This window comes from Lacerta agilis, chromosome 9 (genome assembly GCF_009819535.1).
Source record: "Lacerta agilis isolate rLacAgi1 chromosome 9, rLacAgi1.pri, whole genome shotgun sequence".
In the NCBI taxonomy this organism is placed as follows: domain Eukaryota; kingdom Metazoa; phylum Chordata; class Lepidosauria; order Squamata; family Lacertidae; genus Lacerta; species Lacerta agilis.
The window spans coordinates 70,369,239-70,385,405 of record NC_046320.1 but is presented as its reverse complement, the minus strand read 5'-3'; the positions used below and the strand labels follow the sequence as shown (position 1 = coordinate 70,385,405).

The 16,167-nt window shown below is 48.5% G+C and overlaps 1 protein-coding gene across 1 annotated transcript; it reads left to right on the top strand.

The window, feature by feature from the left end:
* Positions 1-738: 738 nt before the first annotated feature.
* On the top strand, positions 739-15,665 carry LOC117052617 (PC-esterase domain-containing protein 1A-like). Its single transcript, XM_033159588.1, has 6 exons — positions 739-877; positions 1,404-1,483; positions 6,228-6,460; positions 11,417-11,567; positions 14,351-14,600; positions 15,649-15,665. Exons 1-6 carry the CDS (start codon positions 805-807, stop codon positions 15,663-15,665), a joined length of 804 nt encoding a protein of 267 aa, XP_033015479.1. The 5' UTR covers positions 739-804.
* The last annotated feature ends 502 nt before the right edge of the window (positions 15,666-16,167 follow it).

Here is a 16,167-nt window from a genome sequence, read left to right as displayed (position 1 = left end):
ATGTTCGAAAACCAAGGCGCAGCTTCTGATTGGCGCAGGCGCCCTGGAAACAAGAGCCGACAGACGCATCGGATGTTCGGCTTCCGAAAAAGGTTCGAAAACCGGAACACTTCCAGGTTTTTGGCGTTTGGGAACCAAGTTACCACTGTATAACATTGCCCTTTGGATACCAGAGACCAGAATGTTGGACATGTGTGAATGTTTGGACACAACCCTTCCTGTGAGCCGGAGAGGAGCTGGAGGCGGCTAGGGAAAACGGCACGGGGTGCAAATGCGATCGGCGATTAAGCTGTGTTAGAAATTCAGATATATAAGCTAGGTGCTTTTCGCCAGGGGGTTGGACTAGATGGGGGGGCCCTCCCAACGCTACGATTCTATGATCTCAACTACATTGCTTGACTGTAACTTGCTCTCACAACAGTTCGCTCGTCCCAGTATGCAAGAAGCAGAAATGTACACGATGGACTGAACGATGGAGTAAGTTAGAGGTTTTTAAACGGTGGTCGCCAACCCGGCGCCCAGAAACCTCCACGTACTCCCTGTTGGACCCACGCCTGAAGGTAAGTTCCCTACTTCTTTCTCGTGATTTTCAGGGTTCGAAACAGCGTGGGCCAAATCGGTGTGCCGGCTGGCCTCAGATCCATGGCCTGGGTTGGGCAGCTTCCGTTCCCCTGATGGTTTTGTTTCTGCGGCCTTCCAGGGACTTTGGGGCGGGGGACTGTACTGGCGCAATCTGGGCGGGAGAGTCTTTCTCCTCTCTTCTCCGGCAGGCGCAAGGCTACTCTCGGCCGGAAGACTCGAACCATGCTGACGTTCAGTTCGAAGGAGGCTCACCAGCTCCTGCACAACAAGTTTGTGGTCATTCTGGGCGACTCAAGTGAGTGGGTCAGTTCTTCTGGAGGAGGTGAGGCAGGAGGGTTGGGCTAGATGACTCTGGGGATCCCGTTCAACTTCTGCGAGGAAGGGTGGAATGGCGAAAGGGGAGAGAGAGAGGAAAGCTTCTCTCCCTCTCTCGTAACACTTGTGGACACCCAGCGAAGCAGATTCGGGACAGATGAAAAAGGCAGTCCATTGCGCAGCGCGTGGTTAAACTCTGGAACTCCCTGCCACAGGGGGGAGGAAGAGGACTGGACAAATTCATGGAGGAGGAGAGAACTATCCGTGGCTATTAGCCGCAGGAGGGGGGAGAGGGATCTTGGGCTCGGATCCTGCTCAGGGCTTTCCCACTGGGGCATCTGCTCGGCCGCTGTGAGAACAGGAAGCTGGACTAGATGGGCCATGGGCCTGATCCGGGAGGTGCAGCTTACGTTTGCATGTCCATCACCTCTCCTGCACTTGGATCGGAGGCGAAGGCGGAGGCTAATTCTCCCTCCTTGTTGCGTTTCTTCCTCCTCCTCTTGCAGTCCAGCGATGTGTGTACAAGGATCTGGTCCGGCTGCTGCAGAGCGACTCCTTGCTCACGGCTTCCCAGCTGAAGTCCAAGGTAGACGACGGAGGCCATTCCACATCAGGGGGTGGGGTTGAAGAAGTGACGCCTGCCATATCCCCCAGGGCTGGTCTGAAATACCTGGCTTGGGTTCAAGCTTCTCTGATAGACCGTATCCCCTCGTACAAATCTGCCCGGGTCTGGAGATCTTCGAAGGAGGCCCTTCTCTCGGTCCTGCCACCTTCACAGGCAGGCTTGGTGGGGGCGCAGGGCAGGGCCTTCTTGATGTTGGCTCCTCCCAGTCTTCCCAAGAGAAGCCAGACTGGCTCCTCCCTCCTCCTCGTCCTTCCGCCATCAGGCAAAGACCTTGTTCCAACAGGGAACTGACAGCTTCTACTCAATGGTGCTGTTCTTACTGTAATTATCTGCATAGCATATCTATATTTGTAATATATAGAGATATATTTTTAGAGTTATATAGCAGGGTTTCCCAAACTTGAGTTTTCAGCTGTTTTTGGACTGCTGTTCCCATCATCCCTGACCACTGGTCCTGCTAGCTAGGGATGATGGGAGTTGTAGTCCAACAGCAGCGGAGAATCGCTGCTATATAGTTTTAATTCTAGTCATTTTTTAAAAAATTGTTTTTTCTATGTTTTAATGGTTCATAGAATCATAGAATCCTAGAGTTGGAAGAGACCACAAGGGCCATCCAGTCCAACCCCCTGCCAAGCAGGAAACACCATCAAAGTATTCCTGACAGATGGCTGTCAAGCCTCTGCTTAAAGACCTCCAAAGAAGGAGACTCCACCACACTCCTTGGCAGCAAATTCCACTGTCCAACAGCTCTTACTGTCAGGAAGTTCTTCCTAATGTTTAGGTGGAATCTTCTTTCTTGTAGTTTGAATCCATTGCTCTGTGTCCGCTTCTCTGGAGCAGCAGAAAACAACCTTTCTCCCTCCTCTATATGACATCCTTTTCTATATTTGAACATGGCTATCATATCACCCCTTAACCTTCTCTTCTCCAGGCTAAACATACCCAGCTCCCTAAGCCGTTCCTCATAAGGCATCGTTTCCAGGCCTTTGACTATTTTGGTTGCCATCCTCTGGACACGTTCCAGCTTGTCAGTATCCTTCTTGAACTGTGATGCCCAGAACTGGACACAGTATTCCAGATGAGGTCTGACCAGAGCAGAATATAGTGGTACTATTACTTCCCTTGATCTAGACGCTATACTCCTATTGATGCAGCCCAGAATTGCATTGGCTTTTTTAGCTGCTGCATCACACTGTTGACTCATGTCAAGTTTGTGGTCTACCAAGACTCCTAGATCCTTTTCACATGTACTGCTCTCAAGCCAGGTGTCACCCATCCTGTATTTGTGCCTTTCCTTTATTTATTTTTGCCCAAGTGTAGTACTTTACATTTATCCCTGTTAAAATTCATCTTGTTTGCTTTGGCCCAGTTCTCTAATCTGTTAAGGTCATTTTGAAGTGTTCTTACTCCTTTCTTTAATCTACCTTGTGCCCCTGTCAGGGAAATAAATAGAAGTAATAGAAGTAATAATGATTGTTATAGCAGAGTTGGGGCTTCTAAGATTGCATCCACGCTATATTTAAAGCACCAAAATATCAATTTTATACAGTCTCTTCTCCTCCTCCCAGAGAAGCCTGGGAAGTGTAGTTTAAGGGTGCCTCTTTCAAGTGCTACAATTCCCCGAGTCATTTCACAACCAGCCCCTCTCCCCATGAAGCTCTGGGAGTTATAGCTCTGAGAGGGGATTAGTGCTGGTCTACCAACGGGACGCGGGTGGCGCTGTGGTCTAAACCACAGAGCCTAGGGCTTGCCGATCAGAAGGTCAGCGGTTCGAATCCCTGCGACGGGGTGAGCTCCCGTTGCTCGGTCCCAGCTCCTGCCAACCTAGCCGTTCGAAAGCACGTCAAAGTGCAAGTAGATAAATAGGTACCACTCCGGCGGGAAGGTAAAGGGCGTTTCCGTGCACTGCTCTGGTTCGCCAGAAGCGGCTTAGTCATGCTGGCCACATGACCCAGAAGCTGTACGCCGGCTCCCTCGGCCAGTAACACGAGATGAGCGCCGCAACCCCAGAGTCGTCCGCGACTGGACCTAACGGTCAGGGGTCCCTTTACCTTTACCTTACCAACTCTCAGCAGCTGTAACAAACTACACTTGTACCCTGAAATTGCAGCTCCATACCTGACATCATCTGCAGCCGCATTGTTGTTGTTGAGTTCGTGAGGTTTGTTGGACAACAAGAAACCAAGCCTTTAGTGTCATTGGCACAGCCCTGTGGAACTCTCTGCCACTAGAGATTCAGCGAGTGCCTTCTGTGCCAACTTTTAAACGACAGCTGAAAACTATTTCACCAGGCCTGTGAATGAATGAATAAATAAATAAAATAAAATAAAATAAAATAAAATAAAATAAATTAAGAGACACCCCTCCTTTTTTTGGACTCGATGGCCCTTGTGGTCTCTTCCAACTCTATGATTCTATGATTATTGCTGTAAAAAAGCATGGCATAGCAGCATACAGGTTGTTGTTTTTTAAACCAAATTAATAAATGCACTTCCGCAGATTCTTTGGGGGACACCATTGCAGTTTAAAATGGGATGACACTTCTAATTTCTAATCTCTGAACCAGTCCGGCTAGTGTTCCCCGAAACCTCAGGGACGGGTTGTTTGCACAGCCCTGTTCCCGGCTTCCCCAACCCGGCTGGTTCTGTGCTCCAGCCCCACGCTAGCCTTTGCTACTTCATGCTCAGTTCAACCGTGGAACTCCCTCCCACAGGATGCAGTGATGGCCTCCAACCTGGGTGGCTTTAGAAAAGGATTAGACAGGTTCCTGGAGGAGGAGGAGAGGGATGTCGATGGCCAGTAACCAAGATGGCTCTGCCCTGCCCGCCTCTGCATTTGGAGGCAGCAGCGCTTCTGAATCCCGCTGGCTGGAAACCGCAGGAAGGGAGAGTGTTGCTCCTGTGTTCGAATCCTGCTTGTGGGTTTCCCATTGGGGCAGGCATAGGCATACCCAGCCCTCCAGATGTTTTGGGACTTGCAACTCCCATCACCCCTGACCACTGCTCCTGTTAGCTAGGGATGATGGGAGTTGTAGTCCCAAAACATCTGGAGGGCCGAGTTTGCCTATGCCTGCATTGGGGCATCTGGTCAGCCACTTCGGGAACACGATGCTGGACTAGGTGGGCCATTGGCCTGATTATTATTATTATTATTATTATTATTATTATTATTTAAATTTCTATATTTTAATGTATTTTTTAATCTTTTGTTAGAAGCTGCCCAGAGTGGCTGGGGAAACCCAACTAGACAATATTAATAATAAATTAATAAATTATTATTTATTATATATAGAGCCCTATAACCGCAGGTCTCAGGGTGGTTCACAGGATAAATTCACAACACAAAAAATGTATTGGCACCAACTTGGTGGAACAGTCTGGCACAAGAGACCAGGGCCCTGCGGGATTTGGCATCTTTCCGCAGGGCCTGCAAGACGGAGCTGTTCCACCTGGCCTTTGGGTTGGTTTCTGTTTGATAGTTATGCTTCATTCTTTTATTGGTGGGCTATTTGAAAATGAGACAGCAGTTTTAATTTCGAATTTTTAAATTTGTATTTTAATCTGTATTTTAAATTGATTGTTTTTATGTTTTGCTGTGATTTTAATTAGTGTTAGCCGCCCTGAGCCCGGTTTTTGGCTGGGAAGGGCGGGGTATAAATAAAAATTTATTCTTATTTTTATTATAAAACACACGGTCAAAATGGAAACAACCCAATGACAGCCTCCCTCCAACACCCTTGGGACGTTGGGTTGATCCTGCACGACTGTCCTTGCATCTTTAGCATCACAGGAGGGATATATTCACATCCCTTGAAAATGCCCTTTGGAAACATATACTCTGCCACTGGGTATCGCTCTGGCATAACCTCTCAAATCTGTATTTGATACAGTGTATGTGGAGGGATGATTTCCAAAGCCCATGGGTTAAGTCACTGCAACTGAGAATTATGGCTATGGGACTCTCCCCGTCAAATCTACTGGAGCAGGATCTAGCTTCAGCCAAAAGAACAGTAATTTATAAACTAGATGAGATAGATTTGCTCCAGAAGATGGCACTGGGTAATGGCACTTGCTCCCCCTTGAATCTTGGCTTACTGCCCTTGCGAAAACTCCCCCAGTACTTGGATTCTCTTTCTGTAGCAGCCCACAGATTTGCCTTTATAAAGGCAAGATTCAACGCCTTCCCTTCCAAGGTAATGGAAAATAGAATCTCTAACGGACAGATATCTCTTTTGTGTGATTGTAACTGTGGATCACCTGAATAGCTGCATTACATTCTCCTTAGCTGTCCTCGTTATTCCTCGCTCAGGAGTAAGTTTCTTGCTCCATTTCTAGTGGGATGCACGGGTGATGCCAAAGAAACCAAACTGAGGTTTCTATTGAACGACGAAGATCCATCTAGATCACAAACTGTTGCCAAATACCTGAACACAGAGTCTTAGCTCTAAAGAAGGAAAACGGCTCTGGTATGGTCAGGAGAACCTCGCTAATCCAGGAGCCAAAATGCGAAAATACTCGGACAGTCTGTGCTTTTATTTAGCAACAACGAGCAGAGGGTTTCAGCCTCTGTCGAAGGTTTTAAATATTATATGTGTTTTGGAATTGTGTTTTTATGTGTTGGGCCAATGGCCGTAAATAAAACTTACTTACTAGGAGGGATATATTTCTGGCTGCTTTCAGTCTCCCCTTCACCCAAATCTCGGCAGGGGGAGCTGCGCTTCGAAGACGACCACTTGGTGGAAGGAGGGGTGCTGGGCTCCCTCCACAACGGCACCCGTTACCGCGAGGTGCGCCAGTATCGGACCAGCCACCACCTTGTCCGCTTCTACTTCCTCACGCGGGTCTACTCGGAGTATCTGGAGAGCGTTCTGGAAGATTTCCAAGCCGGACCGCAACCGGATGTCTTGGTCCTCAACTCTTGCGTCTGGGACGTTTCTAGGTAGGCCTGTGGACTTGCCGGCAGAGTTGCGTTTTTTGTGTGTGTGATGTTTTCATAGGTGGTGCGTGCTGGGATAGCTCAGTCGGTAGAGCGTGAGGACCTTAATCTCCGGGTTGTGGGTTCGAGCCCTACGTTGGGCAGAAGATTCCTGCGTTGCAGGGGGTTGGACTGGATGACCCTCGGGGTGCTTTCCAACTCTGTTGTTGTTGTTCAGTCGTTCAGTCGTGTCCGACTCTTCGTGACCCCATGGACCAGAGCACGCCAGGCACGCCTATCCTTCACTGCCTCCCGCAGTTTGGCCAAATTCATGTTAGTAGCTTCGAGAACACTGTCCAACCATCTCATCCTCTGTCGTCCCCTTCTCCTTGTGCCCCCCATCTTTCCCAACATCAGGGTCTTTTCCAGGGAGTCTTCTCTTCTCATGAGGTGGCCAAAGTACTGGAGCCTCAACTTGAGGATCTGTCCTTCTAGTGAGCACTCAGGGCCGATTTCCTTGAGAATGGATAGGTTTGATCTTCTTGCAGTCCATGGGACTCTAAAGAGTCTCCTCCAGCACCATAATTCAAAAGCATCAATTCTTCAGCGATCAGCCTTCTTGATGGTCCAGCTCTCACTTCCATACTGGGTAAACCATAGCTTTAACTATACGGACCTTTGTCGGCAAGGTGATATCTCTGCTTTTTAAGATGCTGTCTAGGTTTGTCATTGCTTTTCTCCCAAGAAGCAGGCGTCTTCTAATTTCGTGACTGCTGTCACCATCTGCAGTGATCATGGAACCCAAGAAAGTGAAATCTCTCACTGCCTCCATTTCTTCCCCTTCTATTTGCCAGGAGGTGATGGGACCAGTGGCCATGATCTTAGTTTTTTTGATGTTGAGCTTCAGACCATATTTTGTGCTTCCTTCTTTCACCCTCTTTAAAAGGTTCTTTAATTCCTCCTCACTTTCTGCCATCAAGGTAGTATCATCAGCATATCTGAGGTTGTTGATACTTTTTCCGGCAATCTTAATTCTGGTTTGGGATTCATCCAGCCCAGCCTTTCGCATGATGAATTCTGCATATAAGTTAAATAAGCAGGGAGACAATATGCAGCCTTGTCGTACTCCTTTCCCAATTTTGAACCAATCAGTTATTCCATATCCAGTTCTAACTGTAGCTTCTTGTCCCATATAGAGATTTCTCAGGAGACGGATGAGGTGATCAGGCACTCCCATTTCTTTAAGAACTTGCCATAGTTTGCTGTGGTCGACACAGTCAAATGCTTTTGCATAGTCAATGAAGCAGAAGTAGACGTTTTTCTGGAACTCTCTGGCTTTCTCCATAATCCAGCGCATGTTTGCAATTTGGTCTCTGGTTCCTCTGCCCCTTCGAAATCCAGCTTGCACTTCTGGGAGTTCTCGGTCCACATACTGCTTAAGCCTGCCTTGTAGAATTTTAAGCATAACCTTGCTAGCGTGTGAAATGAGTGCAATTGTGCGGTAGTTAGAGCATTCTTTGGCACTGCCCTTCTTTGGGATTGGGATGTAGACTGATCTTCTCCAATCCTCTGGCCACTGCTGAGTTTTCCAAACTTGTTGGCATATTGAGTGTAGCACCTTAACAGCATCCTCTTTTAGGATTCCAGCATCATCTTCCAACTCTAGGATTCCACAATTCTATTCCACCCTTTCCGTGTAAACCACAGGGCATTTTGCAAGAAGGAAGATGGGCGAAGATCCATAAAATAGCGCAGTTCTTTAGAAACGTGGAGAAAATCGCTGAATAGCAATTGCCAGCAGTAGCAGCAGGGACAAACAGATTTCTTCCTCCTCAAAATTCATTCATTCATTTTAATACATTTATATCCTGCCTTTCCTCCAAGGAGCTCAAAGAGGCAATCAAAGAACCATTTAAGCATTTCAATATAGTATAGCATAGTATCAAAATATTCGTATTTGCAGAACAAGGTTTTTTTTTTTTTAAAAAAAAAAAAAGAGACGACGAGCATCAAGTGATATTGAGGACAATCCTATTTGCCGTTTATAATTATATTTTGAGAATGATTTGTGTGCTCATGTGGCTACTTTCTGGATGTCCTGCGATCATAATTATAAAGTGGTTGCGTTCTGTGTTATAAACCAAGAATGGCTAGGAGTTTATTCTTTTTTGTTTCCCAATGTATTTCTTACCCACAAGAAATTCAGTGTGGTACGGGCAAATTTTTATTCTGGAAGTGTGGCCCAGATTAAAAAAATATATTGGAGAACCGCTTCTGCAACCACTGCGCCATACTGGCTCCCACAAATGAAGGGTCTTAGCCCACTGCCCAAAACTTTGAAGCGATGGCGCCTGGCTCACCTTAGTGAACAGGGAGTTCTGCGTACAAGGAGCCACCACTGAGAAGGCCCTTTCTGGTGGGGGGCACACCAAGTACTTCACACTGCAGAGGGAGCCCCGGGGTGTCCTTACTCTGCTGCCTTGCTGGTGGCCCCCAGCATGATCCCTTGTAGCCTCCGAAAATCCTACTTTGACTGTGGATAAGCAATGCAAAATAAAGCAGTCTCTTACCCGCAACAGAAATGTTTGATGAACGCAGCAAAAGAAGAGACGACCGTTCTCGCAGTGCGGGTGCTCCCAGTTAAGTTCCCGCCACTTCCCTCTAGTCACTTCTGTCTTCCTTTCTCCTGTTTACCCGATCTCTCAACCGATAAACCTTCTGCAAAGTTACCTTATCCAATCTCCTAAGACCTGGGACTAAGATACCTTGCAGTGAGGGAGATTCGGTGAACTCTCTCTCCTCCTGTTCTGCCACCTCTTGTTGTTCACCTTCCAGTTTGGCCAAACTCCTATCCTCCAAACTGTGCCCCTCAGCAAACCACCATTCCAAGTCAATACTACTCTCCTGTTCCTGTGGAGCCCCAGGATCCTGGTTCTGAGCAGTATTTATTTATTTGTTGACTATTGCATTTTAATATTCTGTTGGAAGCCGCCCAGAGTGGCTGGGGAAACCCAGCCAGATGGGTGGAGTATAAATAAATAAATAAATAATAATAATAATAATAATAATAATAATAATAATAATAATAATTATTATTAGATTATTTATACCCTGCCCATCTGGCTGGGTTTCCCCAGCCACTCTGGGCGGCTTCCAACAGAATATTGAAATGCAATAATCTATTAAACATTAAAAGCTTCCCAAAACAGGGCTGCTTTCAGATGTCTTCTAAAAGTCTGGTAGTTGTTTTTCTCTTTGACATCTGGTGGGAGGGCGCTCCACAGGTCGGGTGCCACTACCGAGAAGGCCCTCCGCCTGGTTCCCTGTAGCTTTGCTTCTCGCAGTGAGGGAACTGCCAGAAGGCCCTCAGAGCTGGACCTCAGTGTCTGGGCTGAGCGATGGGGGTGGAGATGCTTCCTTAAACAGTTGTACTCCCCAGCCTGTGTTGGAAATGTAACTCTAAAGATGGTGAAAACAACATAAAAAAAATAAAAATAAAAATCCTTCCAGTAGCACCTTAGAGACCAACTACGTTAGTTCTTGGTATGAGCTTTCGTGTGCATGAACACTTCCGTTTCAGTGTATCTGAAGAAGTGTGCATGCACACGAAAGCTCATACCAAGAACAAACTTAGTTGGTCTCTAAGGTGCTACTGGAAGGAATTTTTTTTTTTTTGACTATGGCAGACCAACACGGCTACCTACCTGTAACTGGATCTAAAGATGGTGGATATGCGAGAAAGTCAAAGTATTCTGGGATAGTATTTATAATGAATTTCTAAAAAATGGTGGAGTCTCCTTCTTTGGAGGTCTTTAAGCGGAGGCTTGACAGCCATCTGTCAGGAATGCTTTGATGGTGTTTCCTGCTTGGCAGGGGGTTGGACTGGATGGCCCTTGGGGTCTCTTCCAACTCTAGGATTCTAGGATTCTAAGAATAGACCAAAATTTGTTCATGTATGCTATTACAGCAGCTAGAATTTTGTTGGCATAAAAATGGAAATGGCGGGAGTTAGCAGCTATAGAAGAATGGCAGGAAAAGATGATGGAATATGCAGAACTGGCAAAGCTGACTGGAGAAATCTGGAACCAGGGCGACCAAGCGTTCCGGAGAGAATTGACTAAATTTGTATCATATATAGAAAACCATTGTAAACACATAAAAACACTAGCAGGATGGAGATTTCTGTGAGAAGGGTCGCCTGCTCTTTTGCTGCGTTCATTAAACATTTCTGTTGTGGGTAAGAGATTGCTTTATTCACAACATTTAAATAAAGAACGTTTAAATTTTATCCGTTTGAGATAAAATGGGTTGATATGTTAAAAGTCATAAAGAAGGCTGGTCGCCGAAAAATTGATGCTTTTGAATTCTGGTGCTGGAGGAGACTCTTGAGAGTCCCATGGACTGCAAGAAGATCAAACCTATCCATTCTTAAAGAAATCAGCCCTGAGTGCTCACTGGAAGGACAGATCCTGAAGCTGGGGCTCCAGTACTTTGGCCACCTCATGAGAAGAGAAGACTCCCTAGAAAAGACCCTGATGTTGTGAAAGATGGAGGGCACAAGGAGAAGGGGACGACAGAGGATGAGATGGTTGAACAGTGTTCTCGAAGCTACCAACATGAGTTTGGCCAAACTGCGAGAGGCAGTGAAGGATAGGCGTGCCTGGCGTGCTCTGGTCCATGGGGTCACGAAGAGTCGGACACGACTGAACAACAACATGCTAAAAGTTTGATATAGGATGTTGAAGTAAAAAAGGCATGGAATATAAGTATGATGTAAGAAAACCAGAATTCGGAAGCTCGGCAGAGCAAATGATAGAACGCTGTCATATCAAGATGTTATATAATTGTAAAAATTTGAAAAATTATATATATATATATGAGTAGTAGTACTCCCCAGCCTGATCCCTGAAATCTCCCGGCTCGGCCAAGGGTTCTCTGCTGTGGCCTCACGCTGGCAATGTCCTCTCCTTTTCTGGGCAGGTACGGCCCGTCTTCCATGAAGGAATATCGCAAGAACCTGGAGACGGCCTTCAACCGGCTAGATGCCGTCCTGCCCGCCTCCTGCTTGGTCATCTGGAACATGACCATGCCTCTAGGGCGCAGGGTGACGGGGGGCTTCCTTATTCCAGAGGTAAGGGGAGGTGGGGGTGTCCTTCCAGGTTCTGGGATGGGGTCCACTTTAGTGTGAAAGCAGACTATGATGGCTATGTTCTGCTCAGTGTCAGAAACTCGCATACGGTGGCAGGGGCGTAGCAAGGGACGGAGGGGGCCGCCCTGGGGGTGACACTCAGGGCGGGGCCCCGCCCCTGCAATCAGCACTTCCAGCCAGTGGCGGGGGGAAGCTGCTGAAAGGGAGCGGAGCCAGGGAATGGAGAGGGGCGGGCCAGCGAGGAGGGGTGCCAGCACCCTCCTCGCTGGCCCGCCCCTCTCCTCTCCATGCCCCGGCAGCCAGCGGCCCCTCCTCGCTGGCCCGGGCGGAGGCGTCGCTCCGTGCGCATGCGTCATGATGTCATGCGCACGGAGCGACGCCCCGCCCCCCGGGGGTGCCGCTTGGCTTGCCGCCCCCAGCAGCCAAGCAGCTTGCTACGCCCCTGTACAGTGGCACCTTGGTTCTCAGACTTAATCCGTTCCGGATGTCCGTTCCAAAACCAAAGCGTTCCAAAACCGAGGCGCACTTTCCCATAGAAGGTAACGCGAAACGGATTAATCCGTTCCAGATTTTTAAATGCACCCCCTGAAACAGAAATTTAACACATGGATTTTACTATCTAGCGAGACGGTTGATCCATACGATGAAAGCAATAAGCGATGTACTGCAGCCACACAATCCATCAGTAGCTGAACTGGGTTCCACACAGTCACACACACACACACACACACACACACACACACACACACAAAAAGAGCCGCAGAAGCAAAATTGCAAAATAAAGCAAAAACAGACAGACCTCAGCGTAACACTCAAATCGGAAGTGTAACTTTCAAAACGGAGCACGTTCGGCTTCCGAAAAAGGTTCGCTAACCGGAACACTTGCTTATGGTTTTGCAGTGTTTGGGTTCCAAGTTCTCTAAGTCCCAAGGCACCGCTGTACAGTATATAAGCTGGAGATTTGAATTCATTTAAAGTATCCAGGGCTGGGTGCCAAATGGCTCCTTAAACTAGGGTTGCCGTCACCAAAACAGAATGCCCAGTTGCCATTTTGGCGTAAAGTCTTATTTTTCATTCGGCGGCCCAACTGTGATTGATTTTCAGTTAGACATCCGGCTAGTTCGGATGACGACCTTGAGCTCGGATAATAACTTTGAGAACGTAAAGAAGAAAAGTCACTTTATCCAGGGACAGCTCACACAGATGTCGGCATGTTCCGACCTCTTTTTCTTAATGGTGACACGGACCATTCATAACGTAGGAATATTCTTCACAACTGTGAACAGGGCAGTGGGGTGGGGGGTGGGGGCAATTGAAGGCAAACGACAACAATTAACTATAACGTTGTTCCCTGCTCCTGCTCAGGCTGCGCAGAAAAAGCATTTTGGTTCCTGAAATCCATTCCGACTGTGCAGATAAAAATATAACGGATAGAATTCTACAGGATGGGGTATTGGTGTGCAGAAAGAGCCCAGATCCAAGGATCCCCAGGCATTCACCTCCAGGTGGTGGAGATATCAGGTGCTATCCTGGCATCTTCACTTGGTTGCAAGTAGTGTAAAATGCGCCTGGCTAATTTCGAACGCTGCTCTGCCTCAACAGTCGGAGGCAGCAATGCTTCTAAATCCCAGTTGCTGGGAACCACAGGAGGAGAGAGCATTTCTCTTGTGCTCGGATCCCGCATGCGAGTTTCCTGCAAGCATATGGTTGGCCACTGTGAGAACAGGATGCTGGACTTGATGGGCCAAACATCCAGCAGTCGGGCCGTTGCTTCTGAGCTCAGTTTTGCTCTTTCCTTTCCCTTCTGGGTGGCGCTGTGGTCTAAACCACTGAGCCTCTTGGGCTTGCCGATCGGACGGTCGGCGGTTCGAATCCCCGCGATGGGGGTGAGCTCCCGTTGCTCAGTCCCAGCTCCTGCCAACCTAGCAGTTCGAAAGCACGCCCAAAGTGCAAGTAGATAAATAGGTACTGCTCCGGCGGGAAGGTGAAACGGCGTTTCCATGCGCTGCTCTGGTTTTGCTAGTAGCGGCTTAGTCATGCTGGCCACATGACCCGGAAAAACTGTCTGCGGACCAATGCCAGCTCCTTCGGCCTCTAAAGCGAATAGGGTTTCCGGGTCTACTCACAAAAAATAGCGGACAAGCGGGGGGGGGGGTGTTTAAATTAAATTAAATTACCGTTTATATTTTCTTACAACACATTTTAACACGTATTAAAATACCATTTCATCATAAAGCTTTTGAATAAAAAAATGTCAGCTCTTTTGTGGAAAAAAAGTGAACATAATGTGAAAAAAGTGGACTGTCCACTCAAATAGTGGACACCTGGCAACCCTAAAAGCGAGATTCTTGGGGGGGGGGGGGCTTGGCAGTTGGGGTGAAAAAATGGGTACAAACTGATTCTGTTTTTTGAGCACATGCGTTGTGCTTTACAGAGCCTAGGGCTTGCCGATCAGAAGGTCGGCGGTTTGAATCCCCGTAGCGGTGAGCTCCCGTTGTTCGGTCCCTGCTCCTGCCCACCTAGCAGTTTGAAAGCACGTCAAAGTGCAAGTAGATAAATAGTTACCGCTCCGGCGGGAAGGTAAACGGCGTTTCCATGCGCTGCTCTGGTTCGCCAGAAGCGGCTTTGTCATGCTGGCCACATGACCCAGAAGCTGTACGCCGGCTCCCTCGGCCAGTAAAGCGAGATGAGTGCCGCAACCCCAGAGTCGTCCGTGACTGGACTTAACTGCCAGGGGTCCTTTACCTGTTCCCTTCTGTGCCCAGCTGCAGCACTTAAGCAAGACCCTCCGCAACGACGTGATCGAGGGCAACTTCTACGGCGCCACTCTGGCCGGCTTCCACCTCTTCGACGTCCTGGACCTCCACTTCCACTTCCGCTTCGACCTGCGGAACCGGGTCAAGGATGGCGTCCACTGGAACAACGTGGTGCATCGCAGGATCACCAACCTGCTTCTGATGCACGTGGCGGATGCGTGGTGCGTGGTGGTGCCGAGCAGGAGCCGGAGCCCGGATGGTGAGCGGCCAGGATCCCAGCGCGCTTCTGGCTCTTTCCACTGTAGGGAAGGGAGGTTGGCAAGGTCTCCGGGAGGATGCAATTTGCAGCTTGCATTTCTTAGTGCAGAAAGCATTGATGTGTAGAGATCTTTCCTATTCTACTTAATTCAAGAGGGTTCTGGAAGCTTCTCTGTGTGAAAGCAGCAAGCAGAAGGTTCATGGTGTTTGGGTTATTCCTTCAGAGAAGCCGACTACAGCTGGCTTCAACAGGTTCTGTTGTCTCTTCAAGGTCATGCTGACTATAATAATAAGGCTAGAAGGAGCCTGGGTTTCACTCTCTCTTTCTGTCTCTCTTTCCTTCTGGTGTGGTGTTTTGCATAGAGCCAGTGTGGTGTAGTGGTTAAGAGCCGTAGACTCGTAATCTGGGGAACCGGGTTCGTGTCTCCGCTCCTCCACATGCAGCTGCTGGGTGACCTTGGGCTAGTCACACTTCTCTGAAGTCTCTCAGGCCCACTCACCTCACAGAGTGTTTGTTGTGGGGGAGGAAGGGAAAGGAGACTGTTAGCCGCTTTGAGACTCCTTCGGGTAGTGATAAAGCGGGATATCAAATCCAAACTCTTCTTTTTCTCTTCTTGCATATAGTGGTACCTTGGTTGTCGAACGGCTTGGTTGTTGGAAGCTGTGCCTTGGTTTCCGAATGGTTCCGGGAGTCGAACGGATTAAGTTTGACAAACAAGGTGCCACTGTATAGTCTTTAGGTTTTAGTCTTATTATACGTTGTTGTAAGTTTAAGTTAAGTCTGCTGCAACTGGACTTCTTATGGACAGTGCCAATCCTGAATGTACAGTGGTACCTCGGGTTACAGATGCTTCAGGTTACAGACTCCGCTAACCCAGAAATAGTACCTTGGGTTAAGAACTTTGCTTCAGGATGAGAACAGAAATTGCTCGGCAGCGGCATGGCGGCAGCGGGAGGCCCCTTTAGCTAAAGTGGTACCTCAGCTTAAGAACAGTTTCAGGCTAAGAACGGACCTCCAGAACAAATTACCGTATTTTTTGGTCCATAAGGCACTCCAGACCACTAGACACACCTGTTTTTTAAAGGGGGAAAACCAGGGAAAAATATTTTCCTGGTTTTCCTCCTCTAAAAGGCAGGGAGGGGGGCGCTGGAGGGGGAGCCCTTCACAGCGGCTCATCCCCGCTCTGTTTCTCCCCTCCTCCCCATGTCCCTTTAAAGCATGCATCCCCGCTGTTTTCTCCACCACCCCGCACCTTTGGGGTCGGAGGGCAGCGCGTGGGGTGGTGGAGGAAATCCTCCACCAACCTCCCTGCCGTCCACCGATCCGAAAAGCAGGCATCGCAGCTGCCTCCCCCCACCGAACGTGGCGGGGGATGGGGAGAGGCAGCAGGAAGCGAAGGGGATGTTGCTGGACCGTGCCCAGAAGCTTCTTTTCGGCAAACGGAGGTGCTGACACGATCCAGCAACATCCCCTTCGCTTCCTGCTGCCTTCCCCTATCCCCCGCCGAATGCGAAGCCTTCGCTCCATAAGGCGCACAGGGATTTCCCCTTCCTTTTTAGGAGGGAAA

What these genes read in the sequence shown, in the direction of transcription:
- LOC117052617 (XM_033159588.1), top strand. Translation starts at nt 805, where the DNA reads ATGCTGACGTTCAGTTCGAAGGAGGCTCACCAGCTCCTGCACAACAAG. An exon ending in CTTCCCAGCTGAAGTCCAAG is followed by an intron (nt 1,484 to 6,227) that starts GTAGACGACGGA and finishes AAATCTCGGCAG; the next exon opens with GGGGAGCTGCGCTTCGAAGA. An exon ending in GGGGCTTCCTTATTCCAGAG is followed by an intron (nt 11,568 to 14,350) that starts GTAAGGGGAGGT and finishes TTCTGTGCCCAG; the next exon opens with CTGCAGCACTTAAGCAAGAC.